This window comes from Oreochromis niloticus, linkage group LG15, assembly GCF_001858045.2.
Source record: "Oreochromis niloticus isolate F11D_XX linkage group LG15, O_niloticus_UMD_NMBU, whole genome shotgun sequence".
Lineage (NCBI taxonomy): Eukaryota > Metazoa > Chordata > Actinopteri > Cichliformes > Cichlidae > Oreochromis > Oreochromis niloticus.
The window spans coordinates 25,970,485-25,994,819 of NC_031980.2; the positions used below are offsets into that span (position 1 = coordinate 25,970,485).

The following is a 24,335-nucleotide window of genomic DNA, read 5'->3' on the forward strand; positions in this document are numbered from 1 at the left end:
GCAATCATGTTTTTACAGTCCCGTGGTCTCAGCCTCAGATACTTATCAAATCACACAAAGCTCATGTAAAAACAAACAAACAAATGAAAAAAAAAAGATTTTCTCCTTCATTTCTGTCAAACAATGCTGTATGAAACTTTTCCAGCTGTTAGTATCATGGTTGCTAGGACACCTGGGCAGCGCGACGAAGGCTAGACCATCCCATTTCACAAGCCTCGCACTTCCACCCTTACCGGTCTTTGAGTACGTGGCCCTTGTGGACCGTTAAGACCGCATACTTTAAGGCTGCAGACCCTGAATTGGGATACAGCCAGAAAGACCCCAGCCTGATGGTGGAATTAAACTCAGGACCTTCTTGCTGTGCGGCAACAGTGCTAACCCCAGTGCCACCCTGAAAAAAAAAAAAAAACTTGAATCATTTAATAAACATATGAAGCTGTCAGTTCTGTTAAAGGACTGAACTAACCCTTCCACCAGTAATTGTGGTTATAAAGCAGGTTGTAGCAGGTTGTACTGTGTTACTGTACAACTGTAATGGTATGGACAGAACTTTGTGCCATCAGAAACGGAATTTGAATAAGTTAAATTGGAATTTGAATTGCTCGCATTGAATCTGAATTGTAACTTGAATAAATGCTTTTTTAAAACTGAATTTGAATTACCCTAATTTGAAATTGAAAATGTATTACACGTATAAGAACAAGCGTCATGTTAACAAATGACAACCGTAGAGTAACTTTTATGCTTATTGTAGCTGTTAGCTAAAAACGCTAATTTAGCATAGTTTCAATTCAATTCAATTCAATTCAATTTTATTTATATAGCGCCAAATCACAACAAAAGTCGCCTCAAGGCGCTTTATATTGTACAGTAGATAGCACAATAATAAATACAGAGAAAAGCCCAACAATCATATGACCCCCTATGAGCAAGCACTTTGGCGACAGTGGGAAGGAAAAACTCCCTTTTAACAGGAAGAAACCTCCGGCAGAACCAGGCTCAGGGAGGGGCGGCCATCTGCTGCGACCGGTTGGGGTGAAGAAGGAAAACAGGATAAAGACATGCTGTGGAAGAGAGACAGAGATTAATAACAGATATGATTCGATGCAGAGAGGTCTGTTAACACATAGTGAGTGAGAAAGGTGAGTGGAAGGGAAAAACTCAATGCATCATGGGAATCCCCGGCAGCCTACGTCTATTGCAGCATAACTAAGGGAGGATTCAGGGTCACCTGGTCCAGCCCTAACTATATGCTTTAGCAAAAAGGAAAGTTTTAAGCCTAATCTTGAAAGTAGAGATAGTGTCTGTCTCCCGAATCCAAACTGGAAGCTGGTTCCACAGAAGAGGGGCCTGAAAACTGAAGGCTCTGCCTCCCATTCTACTTTTAAATACTCTAGGAACAACAAGTAAGCCTGCAGAGCGAGAGCGAAGTGCTCTAATGGGGTGATATGGTACTACAAGGTCATTAAGATAAGATGGGGCCTGATTATTTAAGACCTTGTATGTGAGGAGCAGGATTTTGAATTCAATTCTGGATTTAACAGGAAGCCAATGAAGGGAAGCCAAAACAGGAGAAATATGCTCTCTCTTTCTAGTCCCTGTCAGGACTCTTGCTGCAGCATTTTGGATCAGCTGAAGGCTTTTCAGTGAGTTTTTAGGACATCCTGATAATAAAGAATTACAGTAGTCCAGCCTGGAAGTAATAAATGCATGAACTAGTTTTTCAGCATCACTCTGAGACAGGATATTTCTAATTTTAGAGATGTTGCGCAAATGGAAGAAAGCAGTCTTACATATTTGTTTAATATGTGCATTGAAGGACATGTCCTGGTCAAAAATGACTCCAAGGTTCCTCACAGTGTTACTGGAGGCCGAGGTAATGCCATCCAGAGTAAGAATCTGCTTAGATACCATAGTTCTAAGATTTTCAGGGCCGAGTACAATAACCTCAGTTTTATCTGAATTAAGAAGCAGAAAGTTAGCGGCCATCCAGGTCTTTATGTCTTTAAGACATTCCTGCAGTTTCACTAATTGGTGTGTGTTACCTGGCTTCATGGATAGACACCTAACCCAACTCAAGTAAATTTAAGTAAATGTGTTTGGAAAAATATAATTCTAAAAATACTTTTATTGCACCATGTTCATTCACTCATGAGCTGCTGTAACATGAATCAAATGGCTGAATTGCCACCTCAGCATGTAGTCAAGTTCTACAGTCTTGCTAATGACCTACTAATCGTATTCAGGTGTGTTGCAACAGCGACACATGGAAAAGTTGCAGGACAGCGGCCCTCGAGGACTGGAATTTATAGACTCCTGCCGTATGGTGTTCATGCAGTTTTCTACCCAACAGTTACAGCAGGCCTGACTGCCTGTTCAGCATATGCAAGAAATATATGATGAGTTTAAGCATGTGATGACAAAGGCCTTCAATTATGGTGTTTGTCATCACATGTCACAGATGGTCATCTGGAATAAACAAAAAACTAAAGAAAACTTGTGTTACTTCATCTTTTACCTTTGTTATTATCATTATTATTATTATTATTATTATTATTGTTCTTATTTTATATTTTTCATTGTTAGGCATTAGGTTTATTTTTATTAGTCCTTGCCAACTTCTTTCCCTCTTCCATGTTACTGTGTCAGCTTGTCAGCATCTATTTGGGGTTGGGAGTGGAACAGAAAGTAAGGAAATCCAAAGTGCCATTAAAACCAGGAGAGGTCTTATATTTCAGAAGAAGGGATTATTAAAAAGAATTTTAAAAAAATGACCTCAATGCCATATTTTATTTAGGAACCCTAGAGAGCACTTTGCAAAATAACACATACTTATGATTTCACCCTCTGATGGGCCAAGCTATGACTGTCAGGTATGGTGATGTAGGTACAGAGCATGTGAGAGTGGTCAAGTAAATGTCTCTTGTCTAGATGAACGCACAAGACAGCTCAATGGCATGGCGTAGAGATTCAGTATCTTCAGTCTTCAGTGGACACTCCATTTCTGGCACAAAACACCTGTAAAAGATGGTAGATTTAGGAGGTGCCTTGATGACCCGACAACTTCAGCCTGACAAACATAACAATGGAGCAGTATGTTTAAAAAAAACAAACAGCTAATTAAGCATGCACTTAGTAACCTAAGAATTATTACGGTAGTCAAACACAGTGATAGTCACATATCATATCAAATGACTTCAAACAGAGGTGATCCAGTAATGCTGCACTAATGAATTAGACTAACTATTCACTTAAGCTAAAGTTATTAAGTTAGCTATAGAGTTGGGATGCTGTTTAAGACATAAATAAACCTAAAATACAATGGCTTGGATTCATTTGCATGTTTCCCTACTGTAGGGGGTCTCTACAAGCCTACGGGGCTCTGAGAGGGTACAAGATGACAACTTTGGAATTCTACTAGAAACAGTCGATCATATTTGTCAAAGTTGAACCCAGGGCAAACTACGCTAAATTAGCGTTTTTAGCTAACAGCTACAATAAGCGTAAAAGTTACTGTACGGTAGGGTGACCAACCGTCCTCTTTCCCCCGGACATGTCCACTTTTCACGTTCTGTCCAGGGCGTCCGGGGGGATTTTTGAGATTGATAAAAATGTCCGCGTTTTCCTATATTCCGACAGAGGACCCATGTGTGAGACGTCATCCCCGAACTGCTGCTTTGTGAGCGCTTGTTCTGCACTCACAGACGGGACTGACAGCGTGCAGCAACGCGCCTAATGATGTTTAAAAGATCCCAAAGCGCAAGTGCTTCTTTTCAGACGAACTGCAAAAGAAATTTCCCTCGTACCGATCATAGCTGGACTGGCCATCGGGCATACCGGGGCATATTTTCGTTGTGCTGACTTTTTACAGTCAGTTACAATAACTGGTAATGCGTACTAGCTAGCATGACGGAGTTTCTATACAGCTGGGTGGGTGCTATGATGTTACTGACAGTGATTTGATATCAGTTTGGATATGTGGTGAGAGGGAAACATGAAGATGAAACCAGGATATATCCTTACTGAATCATCAGAGCTGAACAGGTGATGGAGAAACAGGTTTACCTTTTAGGTGACATGAATGAGTTGAAGGGAAGTAATGAACTGTTTCTGAGAGACAAATAACACCAGCATCCTTTTCTATGTAGCTGACAGCTGGTAACTGTGCAGGGGCGGGTCTAGCAAAGTTTTGCCAGGGGGCCAGGTAGGACATTAACAGGGAAAGGGGGCACAAAGAAATACTTTTCTTTCTTATTCTCATTTAAAATGTCTAGCTTTTAATAAATAATTATCTGAATCTTACAACCAAAGTTTTCATCTGATGTAAAATGTATAGAAATCATACATATACCAACAAGACAGTGTACACCACTGTCACAACAGCGTTTGTTTTCATTCAAAGGCTTTATGGCTTTTCTTATAATACCTGGTGGGCCGGTCTCTCTCTTTTTATGTTTTTTTTTTTGCACTTGTTGACTTGTAAAAGCCTATATGACATATTTTATTTCATAATTCATTAACCACACAGAGAAGGCATCGTTTAAATATGTTAAATATGTTTCTTTAGGCAAGTTCTTCATGACTGAGCTAAGTGTCCTCTTTTTTGGAAATCAAAATATGGTCACCCTACTGTACGGCTGTCATTTGTTAACATAAAACACTTGTTCTTATACATGTAATACATTTATTACCAATCTAAGAGTTTATCCGCTGGTCATTCGACATGACGAATGACTTCTGAAGTCTTAATGCAGCTCAAGATGCTGTAAATTCCCGTCAGTAACACTTTCGGTCTGCTGGTAAAATGTAGTTCTATTAATCTGCGCTCGATTACTCTGGAACTGGAACCAGATGTAAGTCCCAAAAACTGAATTTTGGAACTGAAATTGAATTGTAGAACTGAAACTGAATGGTGAGAGTGAAACTGAAATTATTCGAGAGCTACATTTTTAAAGGATAAAATACAGTTTCAACACAAATGAATTCCTTTTCAAAATATAAAATTAAATTTCAATTTAGTGATGATCATTTTCAAACCAATAAATTGAATTTCAAATTAAGCTAATTCAAATTCAGTTTTAAAAAGCTTTTATTCAAGTTACAACTCAGATTCAATGCAAGCAATTCAAATTCAAATTTAACTTATTCAAATTCCGTTTCTGATGGCAAAAAGTTCTGCCCATAGATGGCCTCAGTTCCTGCCCACGTCGTTAATAAAACCAGCCTCCGGGTCTGTAGTTTGATGTGAAGCTGAAACATTTCTGAGGTTCAACAAATATTTTTCTGCTTTGCTTTTGATTCCCAGATGAGGATCATGTGACATACCAGCTTCTTTTTATTTTCAGTTTGGGGATTTGCTTTTGTGTCAGAATGTTTTAAATTATAATCTGGAGGGTTTATCAGGGGAAAGACTTTCGACTCAGAGCACGACAGAAGCCTTGTGTGACTGCAGAGCTGCTTGCAGAGCTGCTTGCAGAGCAAGTGACACCTGAACCAATGAGCACAAAGGAAACAGAGGCTCAAGGCGGTGCTCAGTCGTGATGTCACAGAGTCAATAAGCCTTGAGCTGTGATAGATTGCCCAAGGTCGCAGGCTAATACGAGCTCACAGACGCACAGCAAAGTCAGATCACTCACACGTTACAGCTTTTATCAGAGAATCAACTTCCTGACAGACCTGTCAAACAGAATTGAACAAACGGTCACACTCTGCACCACAAACAGCTCGAATCTGCAGTTAAAGGGGACATGAAACACTGAACACATAAAACCTCATTTACCCCAGCATCACAGACACTCACACAGACATAACTTAGTCTGTGACGCTGGCTTTAAGAAACAAGAGCTTAAAGTTTAAAACCATGTTTAGCGCCATCTTCTGTCAGTACGGAGCGTGACGTCATGTGGTTGGCTAACAGACTCACATTAGTTTATGTTAGCTAAGCTAGCTCAGAGGAAAGTAAACAGAGTAAGGGGATCACTGTAGTACTGAGGCAGTGAGTTTATGTTAAAGCAGGATATACTGTCAACTTTACTGTCTGTGTCTGTAGCAGGAAGCTTAGTTTACACAGCACAGTCTGAGACAGGACAGCTGCTTAGCCTTGGATGTATGATAACAGGGTGCTCTAGTCAACAACAGAGACTTCATTGTATCAGTTAAAACAGACATCAGCATGAAAATAAAACATGTCTGGTTACAAGTGTAAGATAAGAAGATCGTTGCCATAGGGGAGGACCCCGAGGAGAACGCCCAGTGTAAACCACAGCAGCTCGCTATCAACAGCCAATCACAAATATTTCCTGTTTTCATGGGTCTGATACAGGAGTGCCAAACTTAGAGGAGCTGTGGGCCACTGCTGGCACCGTTGTCTCATTGGAGGGCCACTTTAGTGTTCAAGTAGTACAAAATAAACAAGCAAGAAAACACCCACAAATATTTCCTACAATGTAGCGTTTGTTTGTTTTTTGTTTTTTTAAATTTCAAATATTGTATAACAAGACTTTTTTTTTTCACTCTTAGCTAACTGAAGCCTTTCATTTAACTACCAAATAAACACACTGGTCCTCTCTTTCTCTACATGGCAGCACTTCTATCATTTTGTCTGTATTTAACAATATAAAAATGCAGACATTAATTCTTGACTCTCTCACTGAACTAACACAGCCAATCCCTCAGCAAGTTTGCATGTAGACCCCTGGTCTAATGTATACTTTGAATTATGAATCGAACTTCACTTCTCCGTGTGCACACTGCCTGACACAGTCCACAGCTGTCTGAGCTGAATCTTTACCTGCCTGATAATACAAGAGTGTCAACTACACTGTCTCCTGAACTCCATGTTAGCCGTAATGTTCTCATTAGTAAAGCACTCTATGATTGAGCACTGTTTGGAGGAGAGCCTGTTTGAGTCAGGTGACTGGTGGTTACCAGGAAGGAAGTGATTTTTCCTCCTCTGGCCGAGAGCAGCGAGCGGTGCAATCGGCTGATGTGATCAGTGCTATTTTATCCAATAAAATAATCTTTCTGTTCCCAAATACATCCTGTTATGTTTACAACATAACAGTTTAAAAGCTGAAGTGTTTGGACTCAAACAGGGTCTGCTAGTAAAGTTCTTTACTAACCCCAAACATTACAGCTAACAGCCCCCTACTGCTTAGCCTTTATATGTGTAGTGTTTCATGTCCTCTTTAAAGCTCTGCTGCAGGAAGCTGTCTGTGTGCGAGTGCTGGAACAGGACAGACGTGTTCTCCAGCTGTTCATGCACTTTTCAATGAACCAGGGCTTCTCCTGCAGGCTGAGGTTAAGGTGCCTCTTGCCTACAGTCACACCCAAACTTCCTCTTGTTCTTCCTGTTTGTGAAATTATCTGTCAGACCTTGTCTCAGCTGATCAGAGTGGTGGTAAAGCTGAACTCATCACAGGTTCAGACTGAGTTGAGTAAAGTGACTCATTGTTATATACTCAAAGCCTCACTCACTCAGGCACTTTCTTCTATGTGCAGTCACACACAATCAGCAACTCGGGATTAGTATTTTGCCTGAGGCATGTAGACTAAAGCAGACGGGGAGTGAACCACCACAGTTCCAATTACTATGTGAGCTGCTCTTCCTCCTGAGCTACACTCTAAATGACCAACACGATCAGAGGTTTAAATGAAGACATGCAGCACACAGACGGGCTTGTGAACACAGACTCATCCCAAGTGTGAGAGAAACTACGTGCATCACAATCACATTCAGAAAGTTTAGTTTGACCATTAAGGGATCATTCTGCTGTATTTCTTTCATGGGCCTGGGTCTCTGATGTCAGGTTTGTGTTTGGACTGTTTGAATCTAGTTGAAATGATATTCTACATTGGGTTAGATTCTCTGAGGGGTTTATGTTTGGTTTTCTTGTGCTTATGAGTTCTTATTAGATCGTTTAGTTTCTGTTTAGTTTCTAAACAAATGTATGCTATACCTTCTAATGGTACTGTCTAAGAGAAGCATGATGTATATTGTAAACAGAATTGGTCCTAGCACTGAAACCTGTGGAACTCCATAATTAACCTTAGTGTGTGAAGAGGATTCTCCATTTAAATGAACAAATTGGACTCTATTGGATAGATATTATACAAAACACTGCAGCACAGTATCTGTAATATCTACAGCATGCTCTAATCACTCTAATAGAATATTATGGTCGACAGTATCGAACGCTGCACTGAGGTCCAGCAGGACAAGCACAGAGATGAGTCCACTGTCAGAGGCCATAAGAAGATCATTTGTAATCTTCACTAAAGCTGCTTACTGTAAGTGTCGATCCACCAACGCACTGACTGATAGACAACCTGCTCTTCCTCCTGAGCAACAGCTCATGTGAGGTTGTCTTTAAAGTATTGGCCTGTATCATCCTGTATTGTGCTGCACAGATATGAAGAAACAACACAAAAACTGCTGACTCCTCAAACATTTCAGGAAAGTAGTCCAACATTTAGAAATCACAAAAACAGGAAGTCTCACCCTTCTGCTTTCTCCAGAAAAAGTGAAAAAGTTGCTGAGTGTGGGAGACTTGGATGGTTGGCTGTGATTGGATGATGAAATAAGGTTAGATGGTTGGAAACTAAACCACAAAGGAATAAGAATGAGAATCATGATTTCTCCTGTCAGACTGTTTCTGCTCAAAGGAGACAAGACAAAGAGAAGCACCACTGCTGCAGTATTCAGTGCATTATTGTTAGTTACACCTTATTATTGGATAAAGCACCGACTCTTCAGCTGTCAGAAAAGCAGTGATATCTCTTTAAAAACAGTAACTGCATCATTTAAACGAGCCATTTATTTTCTAAGCAGGTGTAAAAGACACTGAAACCACAATAACCACCAACACCATCTTCATACACCACAGCTCCAGTGGAAGTCCTCTTGTTTCTCATCATCATCATCATGGAGTCCTCATCGATGCTGCTCTTCATCCTTCTCTGGACTGTCGGAAGGAGTGAGGTTCGAGGTAAGAAACGGCCAAATGACCGTGAGTGACGCCATTAAATCATGCTCCTCAATCTTGGTCTTTAAAGCACGTCTCAGTTTCACTGATCTGAGTTCAGACTGATTTTAGCTTTAACGGACATCTGATTAGTTCACAGCTTCCGCTCATTGAGTTTATTCCACTCTCTCTTTTCTTTTGAATTCTTTTGTTTGTGTCAGCTTATGGAGCTGTTTTTTTTTCCACTGAACTGTTTTTATGTATTTATGCTGTTGTTGTTGCCGCTGTTTTATGCTTATTTTAGTGGTAAAGCTCACAAGTTTTTTCATCACAGAGCTGCTCTAGATAACCAGGAGCTCTGTGAGTTCATCCTGTCTCCTTTTTTTCCCCCTGCAGATCTGTCGGGGAAACAGTTCACATTTCCCAGCGACCCCAAAAGTGTAAACCAGCCCCGCGTTGCTCTTCGTGCTAACACCCGCTTGATCACTGTCATGACTGTCTGCCTTCGCTTCTTCTCCCAGCTGAACCGGATGCAGGGGCTCTTCTCTTTGGCCACCCGAGACCACTCAAATGCTCTGATGCTAAATAAAGATGCTGAGGGGTCCTACAAGGTCCACGCGGGCGACGACACCTACGTCTTCACAAAGCTACCCACCAACAGGATGGACTGGAACTCGGTCTGTTGGACCTGGGACTCTCGGACCGGGCTGACCCAGCTCTGGTTGAACGGACTTCGAACCTCACAGAAGTTGGTAGGACAGAACTATCTGGTCCGTGGTGATCTGAGCATCATTGTCGGTCAGGAGCAGGATGCGTACGGAGGTGGGTTTGACAGGAATGACTCATTTGAAGGTGACATTACCGACCTGCACATGTGGGACCGGGTGGTGTCTGCGTGCGACCTCAGGTCCTACATGAATCAGGGCTCCTTCTCTCCAGGAAACCTCCTCAACTGGAACAACCTGAACTTTGAGGTGTCAGGGAACGTCTCCATCCAGGACGCAGATTTTGAGGAACCAGTCTGTCAGTAAAGTGTTCTTACTGTGAGCATCGGGCTTCAAGTTTCAACTTTTTATGAAACAGCAGCCACTCTGTGGATGCTTCATGCTGGCTGATTCTGTGTCATCGTTTCCAGATCAATTAAAGTTCTGATGTCTCATTCTGCTCAGCTTCATTTATTTATTCACAAGATTTACATCAACATAATCCAGTCAGCATGTCACATGTAGGGGAGGTAAACGAAGTTACTGCTATATGGTCACACCTGCACACTGAAGATTATGCATTTAAAAGCCTCAGGGTTAGCATTTGGCTGCTGCCATTTAGTGAGAGCTAAGCTATGAGCTAATGCCAGCTAGATTATGATGACGATGAAGCTTTATTTGTCACTTGCAGTTGCCTGCAGCAAAACTGGATCTCTTCTGACCATACATATGTAACACAAACATCACATCAGGGAGACAGGTCAGAACAGGTAGCTTAAAGAAAAACAATGTACAGCACAATAGGGGATGGAGGAGATTAAAAGACAACTCTACTCAGACTGAGCTCCTGGTAGGAGATTTGAGGGGAGTGTATGTCAGTGTCTGTATACGTGTGTGTGTGTGCATGTGTATGTATCCTGTGTTCAACTGAGAGAGTTTCCCTTCACCCTGTTTAGCAAAAGTAAACAGTCCTGTAGGTATAAATCTTATATGTCCTCAATTGAGGCAAACAAAGCATCACTTCTGCCACCAGTCCATCGTGTATCCAGCAGGAAATGTCCCTCCCAGTGATGGGAATAACGGCGTTGTAAGTAATAGCGTTACTAATGGCGTTACCTTTTTCAGTAATGAGTAATCTAACTAATTACTATTTCTATCGTTACAATGCCGTTACCGTTACTGACAAGAAAATGCGGTGCGGTCGCGTTACTATTTTTCAACAAACAGACGGTTGAAGCTGTGTCAGCTTACCACTCATTATATCAATTGTACGGAAGTAGCTAACTACGTAAGTAATCTGAGCGCTACAGCTTTAAGTAGCTGCGTGCGCTCCCGCGGACAGCAATCACTTTCTGGCAGACGATCACTTTTTGGCACAACACCTGGAGCTAGGGGGCAAAACAATCGTATGGGTGCTGCTGTTTGGCTGAGGAAGAATAAAGTAGTCGTGGTAAACCAATCATATGACCACTTCAAGATGACAAAGCAACAAGGTGCTATATACCAGTTTTTAAATTAAAACAAGATAAACAAAACCAGATAAACAATGATAAACAATATATACGCTGGGTTTTTTCCTGAATACTGTTGTCACGTTTACTGTCTAAGGACAGCGCAAGCAAGCACTCTCTGCTTATAACCAAAAAATAAAAAAAACAAGACAAAACAAAAAACACCCCTTTCTTGTTGGTGGAAAAATATACAATGTCGACCAATCAAAAAATGATATGGCAACATGACATTTGGGTGTTTAAGAAGAGGGGGAAGTTTTTGGAGTGAAGGCGAGAGAGAAAGAGAGAAAGAAAGAAAGAGAGCAGAAAAAAGAGAGAGTGAGCGCGAGTTTTGAGATGTGAGAGAATTGTGACGTTTAGCGTGTTGGAGTATGTAGTTTGTGATTGTTACAGTAAAAAATATAACTTTTTCTACTCGGATTTTATGTTTTTTGTCTGATTTTAGATCAGTTATGTTAATACAGTATGTCAAAATGAAAACATAACTGTAAATTCAGACATGTGAGGTTTTGCTGAAAAGAATGATACCAAACAAGGCAAAGTAAATAGTTTTTAAAGGTGAAATGTAGAGGTAAAATCAAAAGTAGTCAAAAACGGCCAATTATACCCTGGATCCCAGAGGATTAAACATTGTTTTAAAGTAACGCAATAGTTACTTTTCCTAGTAATTAATTACTTTTATAATCTTGTAACTCAGTTACTAACCCAGTTACTTTTTTGAAGAAGTAATTAGTACTTTTTCAAAGTAACTTGCCCAACAGTGGTCCCTCCAGGACAATCGGGCTCTCCCGAACCCACGATTCTCATTGAGAAAAGGGTGTCAATTGCGTTGAGGGACCAGTTGATCAAATCCATATTCTTTAGGTTTTAGAGAACAAGACGTGCCTGCAAATCAGTGCTCAGTAACACCCACACTCAAAACCTTTGATTTTCAGTCACAAACGCTGGAGCTCAGACGTCTTGGACAGTTTGTCACAGGGCGAGTTTCACACTTTAGAGGCCCTCATCATGTCAGTCATACAGGGAGACAGAGAGACCTCTGGTGGTGAGTTAGTCCATGACATCTTTCAACTTCATGTCTAAAATGTATTTAATCCAGTCTAGATGCTCACTGGAGCATAAACTGGAGAAAGTGAAGAAGAAGAAACGTTGACTGTGGTCCTCATGCCCTGTGACTGGCTGTCATTTTACTCTGATGCTGATTGGCTGTTTCCACGTGAATCCAAAGAACTCAGAACTCATCAGATCATCAGTTCGCTCCATCTGTTGGAGAGACCGCTGAATTACATCATCTGATGTGTGCACTCTCTGACCCTGACCGGGTCTTTCCTCACAGGTTAGACTGGTTTTGACATCTGATGTTTCTCTGAGGTTATGAGCATGTGACACTGTGTTAAGATCAAACACTCACAGACTCCAGGATTGACGAGGAGAACGAGCAACTGCTTCTCTCCAGATGTTTTGTCCACACAGGAAGCTGTAAAGTGCCTGGAAACTGACCTAAGGTGAGTTCAGCAGGTGAGAATCCTTCCAGAGAAATGTGAACATGTGTGTGGATCACTCTCACTGTACAGCATGAATGCTTCCTAATGCTGACTGGCTGCGTGGGCTCGTCAGTATTAATCCAGTGAAGAATCTGAATCTGAGAACACTGATTTCAGAATGAGGGATTTGTATTTTGGTGGTCAGTGTTGTGGACAGCGTGACTGTAGTCTGAGTTTGAGTCAGTGGTGAAAAATGCCAGGAATGGCTGAACTGGTTTGACACTTTGGAGCAGCTTAAACTTATTGTATTATAAAAAGGTAAAACAGACAATATAAAACAGGCAAAAATGAACCAAAAGCAGTTTTAAAAAGGTGAGTTTTGAGGGGTTTAAAAAAAAAAAAAACTACTGAGTCCACAGTTCTTAGAGAGTTAGGGGGAGAGAGTTCCACAGTCTAGGGGTCACAGTGGCAAAAGCTCTATCACCCTTAGTTCTCATCTTAGTCTATTTTATAGCAAGTAAGCCCTGATCAGATGATCTCAGGACCTGCTAGGGACATAGGGCTGTAGCATATCAGAGATGCAGGCTGGTGCCAGTCCATGCAAAGCTCTATAAGTCAAGAATGTAAGAGGTCTTGTTACCCGTGAAGTTCTTTTCTGAACCATATTTCAGGCCCTGTTATAGGACACAGTGTGTGGGTTTGTATTAGTATCAGCGAGGGTAGCCTCTGTCTGTGCAGCTACCATTGGAAAAAACCCAGAAACCACATCTTTATTTGTGTGTCAAAGCCTGTTATTAATGGTATGGGGGAGGTCGTCTCTATGGAAGAAGTTAAAGATAAAACCAGGATTCAGAGGTTTTCATCAGGATTGGATGTGCACCTCTGGCACACACTGTTCAATATCAAACCTGTCGACAGCACAAGTGTATTTTTCACAGACCACAGTTTAGTCCACAGCAGAGTCTCAGTAACTCTGTAAAGGACGGGTTTCTGAGTTTTAATTAGTGTATGAAAAGTTCTGACTTCTTCACTGTGTGTTGTTCTCATACCGCTTTATCAGAAAATGTGGGCAACATGAAAAAATGACAGAAGGACAACAAAATAAACGCCAAAGTAAATCTACCCGCATTTTTATTTTACAGTATTTGAATTGTGACTGTAGTGGTCACATGTTAAATCCTGACTGTGTAGGAAACAGATGCTTGCCAGAGGTGCAAGGACCATCCCTGACTGTCAGGACTCTTCTCCAGGTCACAACTCAGCACTCATATCACTGTTACATCATTATCCACACTCAAACCTGTGTGTGTGTGTGTGTGTGTGTGTGTGTGTGTGTGTGTGTGTGTGTGTATTAAAGTACACAGCAACAGAATGGATCTAAATATTCTGGACCAGAAACAGCCTGGACCAGAAACAGAACCTGGACCTGGACCCAGGGGTGTGTCCTTCGTGAATGGAAGCTCTTTGCCTTGGTTTGAAACAGAATAAGTTTGTCTTTGCAGTGACCCAAAGATCAGACTCAGACCACAGATAAGAGTTTATTTTGACAAAGGAGCAGCTCATTGACAATAATTAATCATTAGCTATTATTAATCTCTGGCTCTCTTTCACAGCGTGTCTTTGTCCTGGCTTTGTCCTTTGAGGCAGGTCTTGTTGTGATATGGCGCTGTGTAAATACATTTCAGTTGAACCCTAACCCTGTAGAACCAGGGTCTTTTCCATTAGGCAAACTCAGGAGGAAGAAATCAGATTATTAGCACTGTCCAGCTGATTATGATGATTTGTGAAGGCAGACAGTTAAAGGTCTCTGAGGCCTTACTTGCTAGAGTGGATGATAATCGTGTTGGAGGAGCTGCAGGTGGGCAGCCAGGACTTTGCTTCTGCAGTATTGAGCTGATTGCAGAGGAGGCACGGGTAATTGACCAACTTTGAACTGAACTGGGTAACTGGGAAGCAAGTGAGGAGAGAGGATTACATACTGGAAAGACTAAAGTCTGACAGCCGGGGCGCTCCGTCATCTCAGCGTAGAGACGACAAGTCAGGGTTTCATACAGCTCATAAAGTCAAAGTGTATGCCGATCTGACAGCGTATGTTGACTGGACAGAACAGGTCCTTAAGTACACAGGCTTAATGACAGACTGCAACATGGCTGCAAATCCACGTCCTCACAAAGAGATTAACTGAAAGACGCAGCTTTATTCGCTGGAACAAAAATACTCAACAACTAAAAGATACAAAATACCACAAAACTCAGGATGTGTGACAAACACCTACAGTCGAGTCTGATTCTGGTTTTGTTTCTGTCAGGCTCCACCAGCAAACAGCAGTCTCTCCTGTAACCAGCTCAGTGTCTGTGCACTCAGCTTTGGCTTTTAATAGCCAAGCATCATCTGGAGAAATGTGAGTTACCTTGTGAGTGTGTAATACACTATGTCCTCTTTATGCTGTATAACTAGAACAATTAAACTTCAAGTTAAAAAAAAATAAAACAATGTATAGAATCACCTCACCTCCACAGAAATGATGCAAGCTACTGAGTTTAGCAAACAACACGTCACAGACAGCCTGTTAGAGAGTTATCTCTGAGATGCCGGTGCGATAGCTCCCTCGGGACAAAGACTCCAGTCAGAGAGTGGGGACAGGGAGTGCTTTCCAGATACTTTAATGAACATTAACAGCAGGCCAGTAGTACAGCAATTGGAATACTCAGTGAGAGTATGGGAGTGCATATGTGTGTGGTTCTAAATAACAAGAAAACAGGGAGAATAACAATCATTACTTTTCAACATCACACACCAATAATGAATTACAACATAAATGATCACCTAAATGCTCTGGCTTAAGAAAATCTCACAGTGCCATTTTAAACAGGCAGAAAGCAGGAATATCTGCATATCCAAAACAACAGAAAAGGCCTAATATATCAAAATTAATAAAGATAAGCAATTAGGTGGTCAACAGAGCCCTCTAGTGGCCAAATAATCTAACTGCTATACACAAATCCGACCAGTATCAAAGGCTACGGTGGTAAGTTCTATGCTTCTACCAATATCAATCAAATCTCCTAACACACTCCATATCATGTACCTGCCTCTGTATTTTTGTTGTTCTGTTGTCTTGTTTTTGTTCTGTTGTCCTAACCTATAATGCAGTACTCTGAATGTAAAACCCCCTAAAGGATGTAAACAATAAGTCATAGCATAGATCCTTCTCCTCCTAGTTAGCCTCAGTGGAGATGTAAACTTCAGCAGATTTCTAACAACTCCCCGAAATTAACAGTAGAGTTACATCAGTTGCCATGTTGGGTTTGACCAACATGGCGGCGCGACCAGAGCTTGCGGCGGCTTCTCCTAGCAACCAAACAGTGCAATTGTGTAATATTGGCAGTATTAATAATAATAGTTATAGTAATAGTTATAGTTATAGTACTTAAACTGTGTAAAAGAGAAGTGTGTGAATGAGCGGCAGTGTCTTTTAGAATTACGATTCTCTCCGAATACTCACAACCATATCTCTCACTACGAGAAAAATCTACTGAGTGTGCTTGTAGGCTTGGACTCCTACGCCAAGGAAGCTGGAGGAAAACCTCGACTACACCTGAAGCAACACCCGAGAGGAAACATAGAAAGCGGTGTGACAGGACGCGGAAGCAGGATAAGCATGGAGGAGCTAAAGCCAGGCTAGCTGCTAATGCATACAAGCCGGCAGTACCATCACTCTTGTTGGCTAACGTCCGCTCCTTCGACAATAAAATGGACTACATCAGACTGTGGAGAGCTTCTCAACGTAATGTGAGGAACTGCTGCGTCTCAATTTTCACTGAGTCCTGGCTAAATGAAACCATCACGGATGCTTGAGGGGCTAACACTACACAGAGCAGACAGAGTAGCCTCGCTGACTGGTAAACAAAGAGGAGGCGGACTAGTTGTTTACACAAACGACTCGTGGTGCCAGGATGCTGTGGTGGTCTCAACTCACTACTCGCCACATCTAGAGACTTTGACTGTGAAATGCCGGCCATTCTACATGCCGCGGAAGCTGCCGGCAGTTATTATTATAGCTGTCTACATACCACCGAATGCCAACGTGAAGGCGGCCATGACAGAGCTCTACAACAACATCAGTGAGCAGCAGAAAGATCATCCTGATGCCTTCTTCATAACAGCAGGAGATTTCAACCAGGCAAGTCTTAGATCTGTTCTGCCCAAATTCTACCAACATGTGAACATTGCAACCAGGGGTGAGAATACACTAGACAAACAGTATACAAACATCAAGCATTCTTACAGAGCTGCTGCCCTCCCCCATGTTGGTAACTCTGATCACTTGGCTGTTATACTCACACCAGCTTACAAACCCAGAGTGCAGCACGACAAGCCAGTGGTCAGAGAAGTTAGAATTTGGCCACCAGATGCAAATTCTGCCCTGACAGACTGTTCTGCGACCACCCAGTGGGAAATCTTCAGAGAGGCTGCAACATATAACAACAACACTGACCTCCAGGAATACTCTGTGTCTGTCATCGACTACATCAATAAGTGTAGATGATGTGACAGTGGTCAAAACCATCAGGAAGCAAGCCAACCAAAAACCATGGCTAACCGGAGAGGTTCGCTCTTTGCTGAGGGCTCAGAACCACGCCTTCAAATCTGGGAATACTGCAGCTTACAGTCTGGCAAGGACAAACCTGTCAAAGGGGATCAAAGAAGCGAAGAGGCTGTATGCACAAAAATTGGACAGCCACTTCAAGAGCGACAAAGCGACAAAGACCCACAACGGCTGTGGCAGGGCTTCCAACACAGACTACAAGCCCCCTCCCCTGACGTTAAGGCGGAATGATCGCTACCAGAAGAACTGAATGATTTTTATGCACGGTTTGAGGATAACAGTACCACCCAGGCACAAACACTCCCACTGCCATCAGGGGACCAGGTTTTTCAGGTGTCTACAGCTGAGGTGAGGAAAGCCTTTGCCAGTGTCAACCCACGCAAAGCAGTGGGACCAGATAACATCCCTGGACGTGTTTTAAAGGCCTGTGCAGAGCAGTTGAAAGATGTTTTTGCAGACAGGGAGTTGTGCCAGCTTGCCTTAAAAGTGCCACCATAATACCAGTCCCAAAACCTCTCCGCTAAACAGCCACCACAAAACAACAAAAGAAAAACACAGTTCGATAGTCCAACCCCCCGGTCCAGTGGCAGCAAACATAGTTCTGGTGGCCGACCTGGTGGGCGGCAAAACAAGCTGGACCCGCTGTGGGTTAGGCAGTGGCGGCAAAACAGCTCAGGGGCCTACCTCTAGTGCAATGACGGCAACGTTGCAGCTCCGGCGGACGGCCACGGGTCCGGCAGCAGCAGCAAAACGGTTCTGGGGGCCTGCCACTGATCCAGTGGCGGCAGAGCTGCACCTCCGGTGGCCTGCCACAGGTCCGGTAGCAGCGGCGAAACGGTTCCGGTGGCCTGCCCCGGGTCCAGTGACGGCGGCGGCGGCGCTGCTGCTCCTCCGGCGGCTTGCCCCGGGTCCAGTGACGGCGGCGCTACTCCAGCGAGCAACAGCGAGGTGTGGCACATGGCCGATGAAGCGCTGGTCGCCGACGTGGACGCGCTGGACGTGGATGGCGTGGAGGGCGCGCCACACGTGGAGGGCGCGCCACACGTGGATGGCGTGGAGGGCGCGCCACACGTGGATGGCATGGAGGGCGCACCACACGTGGAGGTCCCTCCGGCTTGCTGAGGTCTTCCGCTGGCCGGGCTCCTCTGCTGGCAACACTGGTCCCTCCGGCTCGTTGAGCTCCTCTGGCAGCGGTGCTGGCTCCTCCGGCTCGCTGAGCTCCTCAGCTGGCGGCGCGGGCTCCTCTCGCTCTCCGAGCTCCTGCTCCAGCTCGCAGGGCTCCAGCCCCGGCTCCTGCTCGCTGAGCTCCTCCAGCAGTGGCGCAGGCTCCTCAGCTGGTGACGCGAGCCCCTCCCGTTCGCCGAGCTCCTCTGCTGGTGACGCGAGCTCCTCCCGCTCGCCGAGCTGCTCCTCCGGCTCGCCGAGCTGCTCCTCCGGCTGCGGTGTGGCTACAGATGGTTGATCCGGAGGCGAAGATGGTGATGCGGTAGCTGCAGGTGGAGTATAAGGTGGCTCGCTGAGCTGCTGCGGCACTGGCTCCCCAGCTGGCGGCGCGAGCTCCTCCGGCTCGCTGAGCTCCTGCTCGGGCGGCGCGAGCTCCTCCGGCGCGAGCTCCTCCGGCGCGAGCTCCTCCGGCTCGCTGAGCTCCTGCTCGGGCGGCGCGAGCTCCTCCGGTGCGAGCTCCTCCGGCTCGCTGAGCTCCTGCTCGGGCGGCGCGAGCTCCTCCGGCTCCCTGAGCTCCTGCTCGGGCGGCGCGAGCTCCTCCGGCTCCCTGAGCTCCTGCTCGGGCGGTGCGAGCTCCTCCGGCTCGCTGAGCTCCTGCTCGGGCAGGGCAGGTCCGGGTGGCGACGTAGCAGCCGGTGAAGAAGATGGCAGAAGGGTGACTGCAGGCGGATGAGATGACGGCGGCGCTACAACTGCAGATGGTGAAGCAGCGAGTGGTGTGGAGACCTCCGACCGAGGCGATGTTGCTTGCGCTGTCAGACAGCTTACGGCAGCGTCATCGTCCACTGCAGACACACAAACAGATGGTGAGGGAAATGAAAAACTGTCCGTACTACTCACCACAGCCGGCTCTTGAGACGTCCGGAAATTCGGCTGCGGTGAGGAACGCCGGCGGCGCGAACGTCGTTTTCGGATAGACGTCGGGGCCGGCGTGTCAGGCTGTGCATCCACCAGCTGACCGGGCTGGTGAGCAGCCTGAGTAGGAGAGTGGAGGTGGAGGGTTGAGAGCAGGAAATCCAGGACGACTGCATTGAGGGAGTCCATCAGCCAGGGAAACTTAAAAAGCGTCTCCTGCAGCCGCCTCTCCACGGCGCGACGCAACATTTCCGCGGGCTTCTCCCACCACAATTCACACAGTCTATAAACTCTGTCCATAACCTCCCTCCTGAGCCTCTCCTCAGAGACCGCTGGGTCCATGCTTGGCGGGATCATTCTGTCACGGTCTGGCTGGCAGACCGTGGGGATGTGGGGAAAGGAGGACCCAGTCGCGGTACTCTGCAATGCAAACGGTGCTCTTTATTTACAGTGAGGTAACAGATGCACAATAAACCCCCTTTGCTCCCTAGACTCCCGTGTGTGTGTTCCCCTCTGACGTCCGTGCTCGTGCTCCCGGCAGTTGTGTTTCTGCACACCCTGTGCGTGCTGCCCTTCTGGTCCCTCGTTCCACCTGCAGGACAATAACAGAAGCAGCCGTTAACACTGACCCCGCGCGTACACACGATCCGTACTTCCTAATGCTACACACACTGACTTGGAGTCTAGCTTAATGATCCCGCGCCGGTGGGAGCTCCAACACTCTCCTAAATAGCTCCCCCGACGAGCCCTGATCAGCAGCAGGTGTGTGGCAGGGACTTCAGGTGTGGCCAGTCCTCCAGCAGGGCCACACCCATCAGGCCTGCAGGTGGCTGTCCTCCATCCTACAGCCACACCTATACACCCACACCCTGCCTATACATATAACGAGTGGACCACAGAATAACACAGCATTGTGCAGACAAACACACATCCCCAAATAACCATAATAATAATAATAATAATAATAATAATAATAATGGTCCATCCTGCTCACGGACCCCCGAGTCCTCCAGAGCCGGGTCCGTGACAAAAACAAAAACTTTTTATCGAACAAAGCTGCTCATTTTTAATTGTTTTACAGGTTGAGTTGTTGTAACCTGTCAGAGAGAACTTGCAAAGCTCTGTCCTCGGCTCTAAGCTCAGAAACATGTATTCTGGGAGAACTAGACCTGAGTAACAACAACCTGCAAGATTCAGGAGTGAAACTTCTTTCTGCTGGTCTGATGAGTCCAAACTGGAAACTGGAAACTCTCAGGTCAGGATGGCAGTTGTTCAACAGTTACAGACAGTTCCGAGTTCTGTTTGGTTCTTCTATTCTCTAATTGTATGATTGTCTTTTAACATCTTGAATTTTGTGGCATTTTGTGACATTTTTCTTCTTCCAGCCTGTCAGGCTGCCTAATCACAGAGGAAGGCTGTACTTCCCTGACCTCAGCTCTGAGCTCAAATCATTCCCACTTGAAAGAGCTTGACCTTCGCTACAATCATCCAGGAAAATTAAAAGTGAGGCAGGGACTCAAAGATCCACACTGGAAACTCAGGTATGGACAGAACATGGCTGCTCATATAGTACCATTTTGGCTAATTGTTTGCTGATTTAATGTCTTTTTGCTCAGAGCCATCATCTTAAAGAAGAGCTAATTTTGGGTATTTCTGAATTTTAGCTAGAACAAACCAAACTTTTAATTTCCAGGGACAGTATTTCACATATTGGAGGGTTTAACTGGTTTGCATAAATCCAAATCTAGACGGACTTGGATTGTTTTAGCAGCATTAGTGTTTTAGCAGCATTATTGGTGGATAGCTACTGTCCAGGGGAAGCATATTAAAAAAAACCCTTTTGTACTCCAGTAGTTATACATGTACAGACGTTAGTGGACACTGTCAGTACTCTTGGCTTACACTGATAATTTTCTTAGATAAGTTAGAACAACAATGTACTTACAAATCTTAGATATAAGGAACAAATAAAAGATAATTACCTAATGAAACTGGGTCAAACTGGGAAGAACAGGGAAAACTCTGGGGCTTCATGTTGTGCAACAGTTAGATCTTGTTGGGATTTAGAGATTCTTTTATTGCTGCCATATAATCTGCCTTATGATAAATGCATTAATAACATGTTCTACAGTATTATTTTATCAGTAATATTGTTTACAGGGTTCATATTGCATTGAATATGTTTGTCATCACATTCATTCTATTCACAGGTAGAGTTCATTCTATACACAATGCATAACTGTGCTTGTTTAGAGTTGATGTTCTATCCAAGAGGGTTTTAAGCTTCACTGGTGAGAGTGTCCAGGTGATACATGTTGAGGGAAGATGAGAACATAGCAGGTTAATTGCATGCATGCTTACAATACACATAAATCTAGTAGCAGGCCTGAGCGAAGGCCCAAGTGTCTTCTGCTTCTTATTTGAGACCTGCGCCAATTCAGTCTACTTAGTGATTGAGGACGAGGGTCCATTATTAGCCCTTAGAGGCCCTGAAGCTTGAAGTTATTACCTTAAAAGGAAGGTGTTATCAAAAAGAGAAGTTATATGTCTGTTCATAGTTATTAGAGATGTACAAGATGTACCCTTGTCTGTAAACAATGACTGGACATAATGTATTTTTGACCTGTATTGACGTGTATGTGGTGTATGTGATCCTCTATGCTATAAAATCAGAACTCAGTGTATTTTTGTCAGAGCAAATAAGCCATATGCTGATGGTTGTTCTCCGCTGTCAATAAACTCATCGTTTGATTGCACTTTTCTGGGCCTCCGTCGTTTGTTGTCTGGTCTACAGTTGATCGATCTCGCTTCAATCTCATGTTGAATAGAAAATCATTGTTACTGTGTTTCTCCCTCCAGGCTCGACCATGGTGGACAGCAGTGGTTAAAACCTGGTCTGGGGAAGTGTAAGTTTGACAAATGATGACAAATCAGCAAAATCCAAATTTTATCGCTATGCTATAAGTTGATGCGTGCTCATTAATTCAGGCAAGGAAATACCAGAAAGCGGATGCTCGTCACATAATTACCAGTTAATAATATAAACCTATGAGCTACAATCCCACACCCCAACACAAACCCCTATCCTGATGAGAGCACACAAGCTTTCTTTTAATATTTATGTATGAGCACAAAATAGTCACACACGTTGAGCCTACTGATAGACTACTAGAAAACATAAACACGTAGAATGGAGGCTGTTACCTGTTGAAGTTCAGGCTCTAGTCGCTGAACTGGGGAGGTGTCTGTCTCCTGAATCCAAACTGGAAGCTGGTTCCACAGAAGAGGGGCCTGAAAACTGAAGGCTCTGCCTCCCATCCTACTTTTATATACTCTAGGAACAACAAGTAAGCCTGCAGTGTGAGAGCGAAGTGTTCTAATGGGGTGATATGGTACTATAAGGTCATTAAGATAAGATGGGGCCTGATTATTTAAGACCTTGTATGTGAAAGGGATGACAGTGATATTAAGTTTTATATAAATAAAATGACAGAACATAATGAAAGAACAGGCACTGGATGTGTCAGATGATAAACTGTATCTCTGCTGTGTGTTTCTCCCTCCATCAGATTTCTGTGAATTAAAAGTGGACACGACTTCAATAAATAAAAAACTCAAACTGTCTGACAACAACATGAAGGTGACCGTTGTGGAGGACAAGCAGCCATATCCTGATCATCCAGACAGATTTGACTGGTGGAAACAGCTTCTGTGCAAAAATGGGCTGATTGGTCGCTCTTACTGGGAAGTTGAGTGGAAAGGAGGCAGTTTTATATCAGTGAGTTACAAAAGCATCAGAAGAAGAGGAAACAGTGCCGACTGTAAATTTGGGGGAAATGATCAGTCCTGGAGTCTGATGTGTTCTGATGCTTTTGGTTACTCATTCTGGCACAACAATAGAGAAACACCCATCTTCTCCTCCTCCTCCTCAGTCTCTCACAGTGTAGGGGTGTATGTGGACTGTCCTGCTGGCACTCTGTCCTTCTACGGAGTCTCCTCTGGCACTCTGATCCACCTCCACACCTTCAGCACCACATTCACTGAACCTCTGTATCCTGGGTTTGGACTGTGGTCCAGTGACTCATCTGTGTTTCTGACTCCTTTGTGTACTAACAAGTCTGTAGAGCTAGACTGTTTAGAAGAGACAGAAACTACAAGTCAATGGTATGAAAGCTGAATGTGGATGATGTTTCTCTTTTGTTTGCTTTGAATCACATATTCTGAGATTGATATGTTGTGATGTGATTTTGCTTTGCATGCTTATCTCCTCACCACTTTACTTTGAACTCACTGATTGTTAACCTCTAATATCTCTAATATCAGCACATAAATATGTGGGGACATCTGAAATGTGCAAAATCACAGGCTGAAGCCAAATTTTGGAGGGCTCAGACTTTTTTAAATGTCACCATTACTGTTGGATATAAAAGTTGGCAGTGCCCATTTTACGGCTGTTTACTGCAGGAGCATAACTGTAATGTTTTTGTAAACTTTAACAGTTTACTGTTTACACAATAATAATAATAAACACATTACTTTTGCATTTCAGATAAAATAGCATGTCAACAGAAAAGGGTTTACCTTTTCTGTTGACATGCTATTTTATCTCAAGATTAACTATTTTTAAAGACTATGATGTTTGTGAATTAATGGTTGCAGTTTTATAAATCTAAGAAACATTTAAAGGTTTTAGTTCAAGTAATGTTAAAAGCTGTTTTACAAAGTGCCAAAAATTGTAAATCATTCAGTAATCATTAATAAAGCTTAAACATATCAAATGTTCCATGAGGGCAAGAATAAACTGTTAATGCTTTACTAATAATATTAACATAAAAGTAAAAGTCTATATGTTGTGTTTATTTTCATATATATGTGTTGTTTATATTTGTCACCAGCAGTGTGGCTGATTACTTGACTCCAGCTGTTATGGTTAATGACTTTCAAGATGAATGAATAAATTAACTAGTAACTGACATGTTAACTTG

The 24,335-nt window shown here is 43.6% G+C and overlaps 3 protein-coding genes across 3 annotated transcripts; 2 read left to right on the plus strand and 1 right to left on the minus strand.

Annotated features, from left to right (window-relative positions):
• Positions 1–2,776: 2,776 nt before the first annotated feature.
• On the minus strand, positions 2,777–20,424 carry LOC109194754 (fibrous sheath CABYR-binding protein-like). The gene is made up of 3 exons (XM_025899112.1): positions 20,027–20,424; positions 17,956–19,942; positions 2,777–3,018 (listed from the first exon to the last, which is right to left on the minus strand). The coding sequence occupies exons 2-3, from the start codon at positions 19,705–19,707 to the stop codon at positions 2,980–2,982; spliced, it is 1,791 nt and encodes a 596-aa protein (XP_025754897.1). The 5' UTR covers positions 19,708–19,942; positions 20,027–20,424; the 3' UTR covers positions 2,777–2,979.
• On the plus strand, positions 8,629–10,123 carry LOC100697253 (C-reactive protein). Its single transcript, XM_003446709.4, has 2 exons — positions 8,629–8,987; positions 9,360–10,123. Exons 1-2 carry the CDS (start codon positions 8,924–8,926, stop codon positions 9,992–9,994), a joined length of 699 nt encoding a protein of 232 aa, XP_003446757.1. The 5' UTR covers positions 8,629–8,923; the 3' UTR covers positions 9,995–10,123.
• Positions 12,586–24,299, plus strand: LOC109194775 (stonustoxin subunit beta-like). Its single transcript, XM_019345579.2, has 5 exons — positions 12,586–12,696; positions 20,432–20,605; positions 20,736–20,891; positions 22,210–22,256; positions 22,920–24,299. The coding sequence occupies exons 2-5, from the start codon at positions 20,574–20,576 to the stop codon at positions 23,525–23,527; spliced, it is 843 nt and encodes a 280-aa protein (XP_019201124.1). The 5' UTR covers positions 12,586–12,696; positions 20,432–20,573; the 3' UTR covers positions 23,528–24,299.
• The last annotated feature ends 36 nt before the right edge of the window (positions 24,300–24,335 follow it).